Source organism: Typopeltis vanoorti, chromosome 2, assembly GCF_054136105.1.
Source record: "Typopeltis vanoorti isolate ZY-2024b chromosome 2, IOZ_Tvanoo_1.0, whole genome shotgun sequence".
NCBI classification, from domain to species: Eukaryota; Metazoa; Arthropoda; class Arachnida; order Uropygi; family Thelyphonidae; genus Typopeltis; species Typopeltis vanoorti.
The window spans coordinates 34,495,450-34,512,551 of record NC_143550.1 but is presented as its reverse complement, the minus strand read 5'-3'; the positions used below and the strand labels follow the sequence as shown (position 1 = coordinate 34,512,551).

Below are 17,102 nucleotides of genomic sequence, written 5' to 3'. Positions count from 1 at the left end.
GATGAGTCCACCAGATGATTAGGTTTCAAACCAGTTTCATTCAAGTCTTCATCATTCAGATGAATATTAATATAATAACCGTTTAATAAATGGCTACGGGATCATTCATAGCCACTTCGAACTCTGGTTTTCTTCGGTATTCAGTTCTCACCGTATACTTATTGTTGCATACTCGAAAGAAGTTTATACAAACGCATTGTTGCATAGTCAAAAGATTTCAGCAACTTCTATCGGTTATTTTAATCATTATTATTATCAATCTTTCTGGCTACGGACTTCCAGTAATTTTTAATGTATAACTTAACAGAAAAAAGTAAAAATCGGATAAAAGTAGTAATTCTAGTAAAGTACAGATCCTTCAGCTTATTTAAATACGATTTCAGTTATAAAAGGTGCATATTTTTAACCCCTAAGACGAGACTGTCTTGTCATCCCGTGGATCCGTAAGGTCCAGGATGATCAACTGTGTAAGGGACAAGTCTCAGTCTAAACGTAAGTACTGTTTCTACCTTTACGCACACCTTACCTAAGCCTCTTTACCTTTCCGCTAACTGTCTCTGTTCGGTGTAGTTACTAGAGCGCCCTCTGCTGTATGCTATTCTCTCTTTTTTTCTGCCCCCTTCTCTTTGTGCGTTCTGTGTCTCTGTCAATTTCTTTTTTTAACTCGATCTTTTGTGGATCGTATAACCGATCGGTTTTTATTTCTTCAGTCAGCTCTGTGTCGCCCACGAGTGGACCTGTTCGGAGATCGACCATCCGGAAGTCAGCGTTACCTGCAGAAACGAAATCTCCACGAGATGTCACTCTTAGCCTTCCGGAAAATTTGTTTTTGAGTAGTCGGCCAGCAGTTACGACGCCTATCACAGTTGGTAAGTAATACATGCGAATGACACCTCTCTGCATTTAAACACGATAACTAAAGAATTACGAGAGCGCACGCACACACGATTGATCTATATAATTGTTAATTCTTTATTAATACCAACAATATCCGGTTGAGTCCGCCTAATAAGGGATTAAATATGTATTTTGTGACTGTAGATCTATGTGTGTTCACTGGCTGGTTTGCCTGTTCCGAGAGACGAAAAACCCAAGTTTCCGGGTGAAGAAATAAAACCCTCCACCTTCGTATGACTACCTAGGATGTATGGTTACAATGAAAAAGATATAAACCTAAAAAGTGCGAAATATTTAAGAAAAACAGGTGTAATTATCTCTATATTTAAACTAAACCTAGTTCAGAAACAAACCAGACTAAAAGTATACAATACATTAGCCCTACCAGTCTTAATGTATGGAAGCGAAATCTGGACAATAAAACAAAAAGACAAACAAAGATTAACAACAGCAGAAATGAAGTTTATGAGAAAAACTGTAAAGTATACCCTATTTGATCACAAACGTGATAAAATAGAGTATACTTTGATCAAATGAAGAAATTATGAAAGAATTAGACCAGGAATCAGTAACAAAAAAATTTAAAAAATATAAATGGATGGATCACGTTGAAAGAATGAAAACATTAAGATTACCAAAACAAGCCTTAAACTACAAGCCATTAGGGAAAAAAAGAAAACCAGGACGTCCTCTTAAGAGATTCAACGATGACTTTTAAGACCGGAAGGCCACTCTAGGGCCTAAATCCTAGACAAGCATGATGATGACCTTCGTATAAGACCGGCTAACTCACCTTTAATCGAAAGAGACCAGAAAAAGGTTCCTCACGCCATTGACGGGAATTGAACCCAGGTCTTTCCGACCGAAGGGCTTCGTCTATACCGACTGAGCTACGGAAGCTCTAGTCGGAATAATAGGGGCAGTTAACAAACATTATACTGGTCTCATAGCCTGATGAGTGCTTCGACCATAACTCCAAACAAACCAGGAAAATATGATTTATTGAAATCAAATCTGTTAACAAAATTTACAGTCTTGTTATGACATCCCTAAGAGTAACTTTTCACAAAAGACTGAATAAGTAATTTAATCGAACACAAAGAACTACACTCACAAATAAATATCAATGCAATTTACGTTTGGTTTGATAGCATCCTTCGTTTAACAATAATTCAAGACTTTCTTTTGCTTTTTTTAACCCATTCCACTGGGTTTTATTTAAGCCCTAACTTATTATTGTAAGATTGTATTCTTAAAGGCGTGATGCACAGTGTGTGTTGATCCTTTCACAGCTGAAAATCCCGTCGAAGTACCATCGTTCTACGGACGGTCGTATATGGAATTTCCGAAGCTCGACGCTTACACAAGGCTCTCTCTGGAGGTTGAATTCAGGACATTCACAAACGATGGAGTACTTCTTTACAATGGACAAACACCTTCTGGAGCTGGGGATTTTGTTTCTCTAGCAATCAAAGACGGATTTGTGGAATTCAGGTAAAGGAAATAATAAAACTCTAAACATCGAGAATGCATCACTTGTTTTATATTGTAGGTTATTATTAAAGCGTCTAGTTTGTTTTTAAGTGTAAATATATTCGGATTTTTGCTATTGTTAAAATCATCGCAGTGGCAATGGAATATTAATTGGTTTATATGGCTCTGAAAGATACTTTTGCTGAAACAATAAAATGCATACATCTTTGCAATAGAAATATTTATATTGTTACATCAGTATATGTCTTTGCCATGCAAAGGTATAACAATTAAAATCGCTTTTATCCCTTGCAACAATAAAAGATATTTGTGTTGTGCAACAATTAAAACGCATATATCAAAAGATGCATGATTGTGTTCTATGCGCTAACTAAAGATGGTTGATTTCGTTACAACAATTAAAGGCACTTGTGCAACAATAACAAAAGATGGTTATATTGTTGCAAGAATAAAGGCATTTGGAACTTTTGCAACAATGAAAGTGTGTGTTTGTATCTTCAGAAACAAAGTGCTTGCTTCTAGCTTCTGTAACAACAAAAGTGTTTGCTTGCTTGTATCGTCTACAAGAACGACGTATCTCCTGCAGTAACAAAATAATGGCTTATTTCTTCCAATAACAAAAAATATATTTGCATAGTTTCAATGATAATGATGTTTGTATTGCTCGAAAGATATATCTTTTCAGTGATATTAACTTTATTAAAAATTTATGTCGCACTCATAAAAATGGTGCAGTCTTTTCGCAAGATAGATTTTCATATGTTTTATTTCAATCAGTTCATTATTATTTTACTATGTTAGGTACAATCTGGGGAGCGGACCGGTAACATTGAGATCTCCGCAGCGCTTACAGCCAGGACGATATCACAGAGTAGTTGCGAAGCGATATCTGCGCGATGGGATGTTGTCTTTGGATGGAGACGAGGATGTAGCCGGTAGGAGTCAAGGGATGCTCAAGTCATTGAATCTCGGAGAAAATATGTACCTCGGATATGTTCCTAACGAACAAAAAGGGTAAGGCAATAAAGTTTTACTAAAACGACAACGTCATTATAACAATTTGTCGTCTCTAACAAAAGAATATTTGGGATTCATGTGCGGACAATGAAGAGTGCTTTCTTTATCTGTTGGTTCGATAGATCGTTACTGCAAACTGGCATTTACACAATTGATTTGAAGTACTTTCAAAGAGATATCGGGAAACATTGTCCGTTTTCTCCCCATTATTGTATCGCATGTGCTGTAAAAGGTTTTCGAAATCCGCTTATCCGTTTCGCTTCCATCGGTATCCTCGGGGAGATTTTGCGTTTAGAACGACGCTTGAATATGAGAGTAAGTCTACGAAGGCACTCAACTCGATACCTGCGCGATATATTAAGGAAATGGCAAGAAACTATCGCATCAAGTCTGTTTTAAAGTAGTTAGTTGCGCGTAAATGGCTTTCTGATGGAGGGACGGGAATACAAACCACTTAGGTTAACTTGGACGTAATATACTATGCAATTTATAAGATAGTAAAGAAAATTGTGAAGTAATCCTTAGGGCTGAGTATTCGTTGTATGCACGAAAAATACTTCGGTCAAGAGGAATTACTATGACTTCACTGCGACATATTTGGATATGCAATGCTTGATTGAACCTGTTAAACCCCATTTTACCTTAATTATTCACAATATTTCTTTGAAATACCTAGAAAACAGCCAAATGATTAGCACTGTGTCCTAGTAAGGTCATTGTACAAGATTTAAAAGTTGCAGGTCGAATCCAGTCTTAAAACTAGATAAGGATTAAAAAACGGATTTTATTTCAATTTCTCGATCTATGAAGAACATAGGTCGGAATTAACTTAAATTAATTAAATACTCGAATACTATTTTATTCCTAGTCAATTTTTTGGCGAGGTCTTCTCCTAATCTTCATATGATCATCCTGTAGGTTTTTACTTGCATTTCTAATTATGCGATTATAGGTGGCGATTAATAAATTCTGACCAATTCAAAGCTATCTCCGATAGTGATCAATGAGTTAACGAATGAAAATGAACGTTATCTTTGAATTAGAATACAAAATATATGAAGGGTTGCCTGGACATCGGTATTTACATTAGCACTGTGAACACCACTTTACACCAAGGCACGTATGCAAATTAGATCACGTCTGCTAACGCTGCTATTATATAGTTCACTTTAACAGAATTAAAAGCTTGTTAAAATGAATTTTATACAATCACTTAAAGCAACTGTATTTAGAAAGATGCAGTAATTCGTTTTAAGTGAATACAAATTAAAACCTTTAAGGAAGTAACAAAAATTAATGTTAAGATTTTCTGAAGCTTCTCCAAAAAAGGCCTAACGAATTCATGTATTGTTGTGCGCATAGTCAAATAATGGTTTGCATTAACAATGGCAACAAACGTTTGCCATTCTCAAGTTAGAGCATTGTTAATAAATTATCCAATCCGGTGGCATATTCAGAACCGTTTGCATTTGAAGAGTGTTTTTCTATCTGGAACTTGAATGAGGTTGTTCCTCTGTTTTAATGCTGCAAATTTTCACTGAGATGTAATTAATTTTCTCGGGCTTAATTCTCTTCACTCTCCACATCTTCTTTCAGATTAGATCAGTGTATCTGCCTTTTTCCTTGTCTGTACGATGACATTGTTTTCTTAAGATTACGTTAAAGAAAATAAATTATCGTTCCCTTTCTTATGTTTAATAAGTCTCACTTCGCTGTTTTCTCCCACATAATGATTTTCATCTTCTTCAGAAGGTTGAACGTTGTTTTGCCGTTTTTCTGCTTGCATTAATTTCTTTACGAACTACACATGGAAACAGATTACCTTTCTTCTATCTTACCTCTTCCTTCTTTTATCTACTACCATCATGAATAATGATGGGGGGAACCTGGTAAATAAATTAAAATCTTTGTTTGTAATATGAAAGAAAAAATCGGACATCTTAGCTGTTCTTTGTGTGTGTGTGTGTATGTATGTGTGTGTATATATATATATATATATATATATTTTTTTTTTTTTTCTTTTTTTTTTTTTCAAAAGTGGTGTGCGCGCGCACAGAAATTTCTTTAGCTAAGAATTTTGTTTAAGCAAACAGAAAAACAGATTCTCAATAATGCATTTTTTTGCTGTCAATTGAATCACAGTTCGGACCTTATGGGACGCTATAATGTTTTTTACAAACTACGCTAATACTCACGCGTTTGTTTATCTGTAAGCAGCTTGACAGTTTAATTTAAAACAACAAAATATTATTTTAATCCTTATATGAATAAGAAAATAATTATTCACTTTATGAATAATTATTTTCTGTTCATAATTATTATCTTGTTCATAATTTTAAATTAAATTCTGGTTTTTCCCCTGAAGTTATTGTATCCCTTCATTATATATAGAGTTATATATATGTATACAAAAACAGTTGTTTCCAAAAATCGAAGTTCCATGATGATAATAACTCCCAATCACATTGTTTTTTATACCAAGATCCTTTGGTTACAGCTATCTTTTATTGACATAACAGCCAAATGCCTTGTAAAGCTCAAACTGCTGTAATTTATCCCATTAATGATGCGTTTACTATATGTTTTTGTCGAATCCACAACTAAAAAGCCGTGGGTTCTAATCCCCATGTGTGTAAATATTCACTTGATGACTTAGAGAATGCCTCCTGCTTATTGGAGGCAAGAAATGTTGATGAAAACATAAAAGCCATGTGTTCTCTCTCTGAGCAATGTTTCTAACCCTTTCGAATATTAATGTGTGTGATGGAACTTCCGGTGGCTTATTTAAAGTCCCGATGTCCTATGTGATTGATCATGATTTATTGAATAAAAGTATCAAAAACACTCCGAAATGCATTAGGACATTCAAAGGATAAATATCCATTTTTATTTCATAGCAAACCGTGTTAGTCTTTAAAGCGATTGTGATCTGTTAAATCAGCAACGTTGGGCTAATATGAATATTGATCATACTCTTATGTAATATTTTTCAAAGCTAAGACGAATCCTTTTAGCTGTTTTTTAATCATAATTTACACACCGATTGAAAATTCAGTTTAAAGATGCATTACTATATTTGGAGTTTTTGTTTGAACCTGATGAGACCCAATTACTAAAATAAAGTTCAGTCTAGTAAATTGCTTAATAAAAGGCGAATAAATTACTTATATATATATATATATATATATATATATATATATATATATATATATATATATATATATATATATATATGCCCAGAGTCCGTGTTTAGTTCATGTTCTTTTAAGTAGCCCAAAAGCAGTCATATCGAAGAGAATTCAAACCGACAGCTTAGATTAAAAATTAAACAAATTAAAAATAAACTAATCAGGAATTTTTCCAAATATCTTTTAATGAATATTTCACTACATTAAGTAATAACTAAAATTCTCTAATTGGAAATATATCATCAAAGTGAGGGTCGTAAGATACATAACCATAACAATCCCTCATCTGGAGACGATTTTCAGACTTAAAGCACGGGAAACCTGAATAATGATGATCTAGATACGTAGGTTCGAAAGAAGGCATTCAGAAAAATATAACATTTAGTTTAAGAATGTTAAAACTTAGCACACTTAACAAACAGAAACCCATAAAGTTACAGGAACCGAAATAAGCATGCAAAGAAAGATGACATTTAAAAAATGAGACAAAATGTATTGTATTTTGCAATTAAACGACTATAGTATATTGATCAGAAATAGTCCGCAAACCTTTATTTAAAAATTCAGTAATGTATTTTAATTTTGTTCATTATATCATTGCGATATTTCATTTTGACGCTAAACTAATTGTCCAGTGATTTTAAAAGCCTTTGTGACATTTATAAACCCAGCAGAAAAACTAATCACTTTATTTGTTCAAATTACGATGAACATTTAATAAAATAAGCCATTATTTCTCATTTAGGGTATTCAGTAACATCGGGGTCGAGACCGGTTTTGTTGGCTGTATCCGACGGCTTCGTATTAGCAGGAAGGAAGTTAATATCACCTACCCTGGATCTAAAGATGTGATTCGAGCAGCAGAAATTAGTAAGCATAGCCGAACTTTTGTCTTAATATCAATCGTATTGTAGCTATCTTACTCCTGATGATAACTCGTCATAATAATTATTTATTTAACATATGAGTACCATTGTTAAACGTCAGATTAACTCGTGTGATAGACATTGTTAAATGATATATTGTTAAGCGTTCCTTACTATTGAGTAAGATCTTCCATCTATTGAAATTTCCAATTGTTGAGCGGATATTGTTAGTTATATAACTCGCCCTAATTCATCTCACAGATTCTCCTGCTTTGGTATCTGGAGACGATTGGGCAACCATAACTGATTTCAACTTTACGTTCAGATCTCTGGTCATCTGTAAACTTATAATTATGTTGAAATATTATTTAAATACATGGAAGCAGTTTGTCATGAAGCTAATAGTGGAAGATACCGTAACCCACTGGTTATTTATTTTCAGGAGAATGTACAGACAGTATGTGTAGCAGTATGCCTTGCCAGAATGGTGCTACTTGTATAGCCGTGGACAGGAACAGTTACAGATGCCAATGCGCATCGAGGTTCACTGGTAAGTTATCTTAGTTTAAGTTTATGGATTTACTATAAAAAAAAACTACTTGCTAATCAGTTTATTTTCATTGACACTCTCGAAAACTAAGTGCATTTTTTCCTCGTTTATTTCTTGCCACCACCCTCTGCTTTAGTTTATAGGAAGCCACAAAAGGTCTTTATTTTATATATTTTAGCACTTTAATGTTTTTTCTTTCTTTTTTAATTTTATTTCCGTCACTGTATCCATTTTTCATTTCCATTTCCATCTCTCATCTGTGTTGTCGTTCAAATGCAATCAATTTGATTTTGGGGCGAATTTCCCGTACCCATTTCCGAGTTTATTCGGTGACGGTGAAATATAAATTCAGCATTTTATGCAACTTTCACATCTTGGTAACCTGCAGAAAGAGTGAATTTCTGTTCACTCTTCAGTTTCTTAAATTGAGTTACTATTCTATCTTTGAAGTATAAAATGTTCCATTCCCATGCATTCCAATTTTCCATTTCTTTTGATATTGCCTTTCGGATATTCGTTGGAAAAAGTTGTCTTCTCGGTGAAACTGATTCCGACTCGTTCATCATCTTTTTAACGCACTGCTCTCTCATGGCTTACATAATAATACGCACATTCGCCTAAAGCATTATCGTTCAGCTCACTGTTGTCGGATAAATGGGTAAGAAATTGTATGAAAAGTTCAATATGCAAAACATATTAACATTAACACAAAATTCTATTCATATCTATCTATCATAAACATGAAATTAACACTTAACATTAACCGTCTTGTATCAGAATACTTCAGAAATGCGATGCTAAACAGTGTTTACCATGCTGAGTAATTAAAAAGTCCTTATAAGGACTGGCTTAAAGGCGCGAAGCAAGAATGCTTTTCATCTTCCCCGTTATCTGTAGAGGACAGTGTAGGAATAATGTGTTATTATTGAGCTATTAAAGCTCTGATCATGGCAGGAGGGTAACAGCAATAACCGAGCCTCAGTTAGAACTTCATTGGCTACAGCATTGCCATCCATTACCCTCCAAGGGTATTAATCATCGCATCTCACGGTCAATTAATCAAGATCACATCCGAAATTCAGTAATTTAATAGTCCTTATCCTTATAAGGACTGGCTTAAAGGGGCGAAGTAAGAATGCTTTTCATATTCCCCGTTATCTGTAGAGGGCAGTGTAGGGATAAGGTGTTATTGAGCAATTAAAGCTCTGATCATGGCAGGAGGGTAACAGCAATAGCCGAGTCTGTTAGAACTTCATTGGCTACAGCATTGCCATCCATTACCCTCCAAGGGTATTGGATTGAATGAATCAATCACCGCATCTCACGGTCGATTGTTCCCCCAGTAATTTAATAAATGTCTAAACTGAACTTTATTAAAAAAAGTTATAATTAATTTTAATTGGTGTTTTTAGTAACAGATATTTTCAAAAACTATTCTTAATTTTTTAAAAGAAATTATCTTGAGTTTTATTAAATATTATAAATGCACTAATATTATTAAATTCAAATCTGAATAAATTAAAAATAATGTATTTATAATGTATAATGTATAAAAAAGGAATGTTATTTGAAATATTAATTATTCGGTTTACGTTTAATTGTTGAATAATATTAGATGGAGACCATTAAGGGGAACGCAAATTTCAATTCCACTAAATTTTAAGCACTTTGGACATATATATTATATATGTGGAATATAAATATAATACGGAAAAAGAATAATCACACACTCAGATACTTAATGCATAATACTTGCATTGCTGACAAAATGACATTTCTGTAATTTTTAATAATTAAGGGCTACAGAAAATAAAGAAGAGAATGCCTAAATAAAACGAAGTATATATCAATAATTTACCTTAAGTAATTATTATATCCAAAGATGTTGCGCAACATTAATAATGACAAAACAAATGAATATTCCTAGATTGGACTATAAACACAAAAGTTTTTAACTTGTGTGCATAGAAATCATTTTGCATAAATTGTTTTAATATTGTTAGCAAACGTACTTGTGTTATTCGTATAATATATGATTTCTTCATAAAGCCAGTATTTAATTACGTAATTCACTGAGTATACGTATTAGAGGAAGTTATAATCATTTTTTATAAATTAGTGAAAATAAAAATCTTGAGATATATGTAATAGATTATATATTAGTATAGCAAGTTTCATATTAAATAAAGATTATTCAAAGATTTTGATAATTTTAAACTTGTATATTATAAATTAATATTTACAAATATAATCCCTTTTTAATTGAATATACCATCCAAAACTGTTTGTTCAGTTTTTGGACTACAATTCGGAGGTGGTGGATGTGGGAATCGACCGTCAGATGCGGTGATTAATACCCTTGGAGGGTAAGGGATGGCAATGCTGTAGCCAGTGAAGTTCCAGCTGAGGTACTGCTATTGCTGCGACCCTCCTGCCATGATCAGAGCTTTAATAGCACAATAACACCTTATCCCTCCACTGTCCTCAACAAATAACGGGGAAGATGAAAAGTATTATTGCTTCGCCCCTTTAAGCCAGTCCTTATAAGGACTAGAGCTACTGTAGGTCTGTAACTTGGTTAAATAGGCTATTTAATGGTTCTTTCACCGTACTAGATTAGCAGCCAATTTTGGCAGAGGTTAAACCTAAGACTTAATTTATAATCTGCTGTAAAAAAACACTGCAGCGGAATATAAAATTTAATACGAAAAAAGAATAATCACACACGCAGATACTTAATATATTCTTGCATTGCTGACAAAATAACATTTTTGTATCGTATTCAAGTAGCATATTGATGGAATATCTTTATATAAATATGTCTCTGTTTTTCTGTTTTTGGAAGAAAATATTTAGTAGAATAAATCACAGTCCGAATGCTCTGGCAGTTGATATTTTAATATTTTCTTTTTTGAATATCCGGAAAGACGAAAAAATAGACGCACAGCTTCAGCTAAACCTTAAAAGGTAGTCACGAAATTTCTACTTCCTTCAGTGCAACCCTGTTTGTTTGTGTGTGCGTGCAATAGCACACTTCAAACTATACAACGTGGCCATAAATATGTTTAGCCTCGGTATGGCATGGTCGCTTAGTACAGATGTCATGGAATACGCAAAGGTGACACTTCTCGCACAATCCCTGGTTGTCACTATATTCAAGTACAGATGATGCATCACACAGAACGAAAATATCAGAATTCTGAATACAAGTATCACGTAGTTCGCTGTGGAAACAGATATCAGCAAACTATCCGGTGATGGCAGAAGTAGTCGAGTTAAACCATGCATGCTAAAGAACCGAAGCAGAGATAACTTTCTCTACAGTCTGTAAGAGGTACAGAAAATAGCATTATTACAGCGTCACAGGGTTTAATTTGCATATCTGAATTATTTTCAATTCAGTAATATAATGTTTGGTTACTTTATAAACTGTTGCATGGTTTTTCTAAAGAGAAAAAAATAATGGGTATAATTTTTTTTTTTTATTTATCCAGGAAAACAATGCGAAACTACATTAGATCCTTGCACAAGTAACCCTTGTTCGTTTGGTGCCACATGTGCAGTTTTACCTCAAGGTGGTTTCTTGTGTCGATGCCCTCCAGGTCGCATAGGAAGACTGTGCGAAGAATGTAAGTATTTTTGTTCTTAATATAGTACGATAAAATTAAATGTGAATATGAAAGAAATTATTTTCTTCCTTATTCTTAATTGTAGCTCATAATATTTGCTATAATGAGGGGGGGTAATATATTTGCTAACGAAATATGTTTATCAGTTAAAAACTCATTATAAACTGGCTACATTCCATTAAATATTTTATGCCAAAGTTCATTTAATCAATTTAAAGTTTGTATTCTCTACATCATTAACATCTATTTTATTTTGTCCGTCAGTACGTAATTTTTAAATTGTACGGACGGACAAAATCATCTCATAATTATGCAATTATATACATAATTATGAAATAAATTTAAAACAAGTGTTGAGTTTTAATTTCTTAATTAAATAAATTTTTCTCCAGTTCATAAAGAAATAGAAAAGCCTTTCATCCCTGATTTTGATGACCATTCTTCATATTTGGAACTTCCTACACTACAAAATGCAGGACAAGCCTTCACTATTGTAATCTGGTTCTGGACTCGGACTCCCAATGGTATGTTACTATATAATGGCCAACTTCCAAGCGGAAAAGGAGATTTTGTAGCTATTAATCTAGTCGATGGATATGTGCAGTTCCGTTATAACCTTGGCAGTGGAATATCTAACATCACGTAAGTAAGAACACATTAAATTCTTTATCTAAGGCGCTTTGAATGATCCTTTATACAAAATTTAAATTAAAAGTAATGTAATAAGAGCTAAAGAATAACAGTTTAATTTAATGATCACATCATTTTTTTTATAAAAATAGAATAATTTTAAAAATTAAAGAATTATGAATTTATTCTAACACCATTTTTTATAATAATTCTGTATACTATAAATAATTCCAACAAAAAAGTTTCGTGCGAGGTGAACATAATGATTACTGGTAGTAGTTTCTGACCACGAAAAAGTCTTTTTTAGGATTTCCAAGGTAACGAATGGCAATGCTGTAGCCAATAGTTTTAACTGAGGCTCGACTATTGCGGTTACCCAGCCATGACTAGAGCTTTTAGCTCAATAACACCCCATCCACACAGATTTTCTTCATTCAGATGACGGGATAAAGATTCAAGGACTCAGTCCATTTCACAGTTCTTTTAAGAACTTTCGTGCGAGGTGGAGGGAGGTGAATTGGATCGACCGTGAGATGCGGTGATTAATATCCTTGGAGGGTAATGAATGGCTGTAGCCAGTGAAGTCCTAACTGAGGCTCGGCTATTGCTGTTACTCTCCTGCCATGATCAGAGCTTTAATAGCTCAATAACACCTTATCCCTGCACTGTCCACTACAGATAACGGGGAAGATGAAAAGCATTCTTGCTTCGCCCCTTTAAGTCAGTCCGGATAAGGACTTTCGTGAGAGGTATTCAACTTTGGAAACTTGTTTTTGCTGGTTGTATATAAGGTATATGCTTCAAGATATATATATATGCATTTATTCAAATCTATATAAAAAAATGTACTCATCGAAGGGCACGCGATTCGCACCGTACTCTATTAAAATTTAAAAATATTTAGAATAGTTTAGAATTTTCCATTTGTTATATTTAGCAAAAGCTCAATTTTATATCCAGTTTTTATAAAAGCAACTGAGTAATTATTGTCGATGCAGATAATAGTCTCAGATTTTATGTTAATCCTCAAAATAATTTTTTACTGATTGAAGAATAATTTTTAAATAAGTTTCCAATTATCAAAAGTCACTAATGACTTTTGATAATTAGAAAACTGTCTGCAAGAAGGTAGATTTGTTTCTATATGTTAAAGTTTACATTAAAACGTTTGATTTTAATTAAAATAATACTATTTTTATATTATTTTCTATTATATAAAGATAGCAAACCAAAGAATTTTATAAAAATAGTCAAATATTAAATCGAAATTTAAAAATAAAATTGCATAATAATAAAAAAGCAATATTACTTTTAGATTTGATTATAAATATACTGTACTTAAAAAACAAACAAATATTGAAATTTATTCTTATTAAATTAAACTATGCAACAGAATATTTAATAAGAATATGGTGTTTACTATGAGAGAGAAACTGAATAAACTGTGTTCGAGAAATAACGAAAAAATGAAACTAGTAAAGACATTCCATTCACCCAAGGTAATTCGTTTAGTTTAATATCTGAAAAAAGAAAAACTTAAGAATTCTTATCAAAAGGAAATCAATAAAACTTTCTCTTTGATGGATTGCTTTGAAATAACGTTGTAAATAAAAAAAAGAGTGTTGGAGATTAAACTCACTTCCCTCCCACAAATAAATTTGATGTAGAAAATTAAATTTTATACACACCTTTTTTTGATTATCTAGAATAATGAATTTAAAAATGTTTCTCTTTCTGTTGCTACCAATGAAAGCGAGGAAGTGGTAGAACTGAGGTAAGCTAAATGTTTGTTTTTATTTTAAATTTAATAACAAACTGTAAACCATCGTTTTCGGTTATTATTTTCAATATACTGTACTTTAGTTAAATATGCCAATTGGAAGAAACATTTGCGATTTGAAACTAAAATGCAACCGTAAGAAAGCAATAGCTTGACATTAATTAATTACAGAATATAAAATATAAATAAAATATAAATATAAAATATGGCCTGTCTCTCTCTTTGTGTATATACAGGGTGTCCCAAAATTCACGCAAGAAGTAATTTTGATAGAAAACACAGTTTTTTAATTAAAAATTGTAATTTCTTATTGATTCATAAAGTATACAGTATAGGGTTATGCATGGAATAGCATATCGGGTAAATGGCCTCCACGGCTTTGCTGGCACATACGCACTCTTTTGTCGAAATTTTCCATGACCGTTTTGCATAAATGTGGCTGAATTTCGTTGATACAGCACTCAATTCCTCCTTCAAGGCGTGGGTGGTCGTGGGCTTGTTGGCATAAACCTTAGACTTCAAAAAAGTTCAATGGCGTTATGTCACATGATCTGGGCGGCCAATTCTGATCACCAAAGCGGAAAATTACACGACCAGGAAATGACTGATGCAGTAATTGAATTGTTTCTCGGGCTCTATGGCATGTGGCACCGTCTTGTTGAAACCACATCGTCCACATCCATATCTTGCAATTTAGGCATAAAACACAGGATTATCATGTCGCGATAGCGAGCACCGTTAACTGTTATTGCCTTACCAGCCGCATTTTCGAAGAAGAATGGACCGATGATGCCTCCAGCCCAAAATCCGCACCAAACAGTGACACGTTGCGGATGCATTTGTTTCTCAACAATCACTCGTGGATTTTCTGAACCTCAAATGCGACAATTTTGTCGATTAACGAAGCCATCAAGATGAAAATGAGCCTCATCGCTGAAGATGATTTTGTTCGAAAAATAAGCATCCACTTGTTGTTGTTCCATAATCCATTCAACGAACTCTCTTCTCTGTGTATGGTCAGTGGTAGGCTTCAGTTCTTGAGTCAATTGAACTTTGTAAGCATAAAGATGCAAATCTTTCGTGAGAATACGCTGTAGAGAGATTCTTGAAATGCCCAATTCAAGACCACGGTGCCGAATTGATGTTCCTGGACTCTCAACAACACTCTCACTAACTGCTTCGATGTTTTCTGTTGAACGACTTGTTGAAGGACGGTCAGAGTGTATAAATCACTAATTGATCCAGTTTCCTTGAATGTTTTAATTAATCTTTTCACAGTTGATGAAGTTAAATCACTATTCCGACCATATTTTGTACGAAAATTGCGAACTGTAGCTGCCAAACCTTTATTATTTTTAAAATATTGCTCAACAATGAAAATGCGTTGTTCTTTCGTGTAGCGCTCCATTTTTAATAACCCTGAACTGTCAGCTGTCACTTTGTCTTTTTTTTCTCAATGCCAACACTTTACAGCACAAATGGCACTAAATTTAAATCTTGCGTGAATTTTGGGACACCCTTTAGAAAAGAATACTTAACTATCTTTTGGAATGAATCTAATAATAGCAAAATATTATACTATTATTAAGATTTAATCTTACAATAGTTGAAGTTTTGATCTTCCTGCATTTTTTATGAGTTTCTGTTACCTTTGCACATTAATGGGATATTTTTCTTCTTTTAGGAGTACTCAACCCGTATCGCTGAATAGGTGGCATTCGGTAAAGGTAACAAGGCAGAGGAAAAGAGGATCCTTAAAATTTCACGATGGACCAATGTCATCCGGGGAATCCAAGGTGAGTTGGGACAAACCAATTAATCGAGAATATTAAAGCTGAATAAACTTGAATTCTCATTCCTTGCTTTATTTCTTCTTCAAAATCCATTGGGCCATTTCATAAGTCTTTTAAACTTTCAGACCGAAGGTTGGTACAATATTTAGGGAAGTTTTCAAGAAAACGAAAAATTAGATTTTTCTTGATATTATCAATGGAGATAATTGTGAAGAGAATAATAGTGTCACATGTCCAATGCACTCTATTGACAGAGAGATTATGGAATTAAGTGTGTATATCACCTGATATGTTCTAGTTGAATTAAATCGTTGTGGAATAGGTGACTGTGTATTCTTAATCGTTTTCTTTCTTCTTCTTCTTCCTCAGGGACCTTTAGACGTGCTCAACCTGAAGCAGCCTCTTTATATCGGAGGTTTGCCGCCATCCCACAAGACACATCCAAAGTCAGGAGTAACGAGAGGCTTAGATGGTGCTATACAACGAATAATCGTCAATGGTGAAGTGTGGGATAATTTGATGGCGCGAGCAACAAAGTCTCGAGGAGTAAAAGAATATTTTGGTCCTCCTTGTGGTAACAGGTCGTGTCTCAATGGAGGAATCTGTGTGCCTCACCTCAATGAAGTCACCTGTCGTTGTCCAATGAAATTCATGGGAAAAAGATGCGAAAAATGTAAGTATGGAAGTTCTTCACACCCCTTGTTTTAGTTTCTTACTAGATCTTAAGAAACCCTGTCATGCATTGTACAAACATCATTTTGACCGAAGGTTGCCAGTATTATAAGAGTTACCATCAGTCTATCCTGTGCTTTCTTCTAAACCAAAAATTGCCCTATTCCCATTAATCAATAATAAAATTTGAATTTGAAAGATTTTTAATTTTTTTAAAATATTTTTCTTATTCTTGTTCAACCCATCCGACCCTTAAGACAGGTAGAGTTCCCTGAATTAGGGGCCAAGGAGAACTGATGCAGCTACACTACTCCTCTGCTATATCCGCTAAGGGCAAATAGTTATGCGTATATATCTATGCATTCACGGGGATGTTTAGCATATTTTGAAGGACGAAAAAGTCCGAAGAAAAATCCTCCGTCTCCATATGAAACCCGTTGATTCACCATTTGAGGGAAAAGGGTCATAGACGGAATTCAAATTCTTGTTTTTCCAACCAAAGGGATCGTCTGTACCAACTGAACTATGTAGGCTCTGTATTATTAACATTCCATATTTTACGAGTTTTAAATGAAGGATAGTAAAC

At 33.7% G+C, this 17,102-nt stretch overlaps 1 protein-coding gene across 4 annotated transcripts in view; it reads left to right on the top strand.

Annotated features, from left to right (window-relative positions):
- LOC150108916 (agrin-like) overlaps nt 1-17,102 on the top strand; it is a 610,886-nt gene that overhangs the window by 569,658 nt on the left and 24,126 nt on the right. For 3 of the 4 annotated variants that reach the window (XM_090404266.1, XM_090404257.1, XM_090404249.1), the window contains exons 17-26: nt 711-869; nt 2,190-2,391; nt 3,193-3,405; nt 7,342-7,466; nt 7,905-8,012; nt 11,507-11,641; nt 12,034-12,283; nt 14,025-14,045; nt 15,736-15,847; nt 16,214-16,517. In XM_090404266.1, coding sequence (XP_090260392.1) covers nt 711-869; nt 2,190-2,391; nt 3,193-3,405; nt 7,342-7,466; nt 7,905-8,012; nt 11,507-11,641; nt 12,034-12,283; nt 14,025-14,045; nt 15,736-15,847; nt 16,214-16,517 — 1,629 coding nt within the window. The remainder of the gene's footprint in view (nt 1-710; nt 870-2,189; nt 2,392-3,192; nt 3,406-7,341; nt 7,467-7,904; nt 8,013-11,506; nt 11,642-12,033; nt 12,284-14,024; nt 14,046-15,735; nt 15,848-16,213; nt 16,518-17,102) is intronic. The other variant, XM_090404260.1, reaches the window with a different exon arrangement.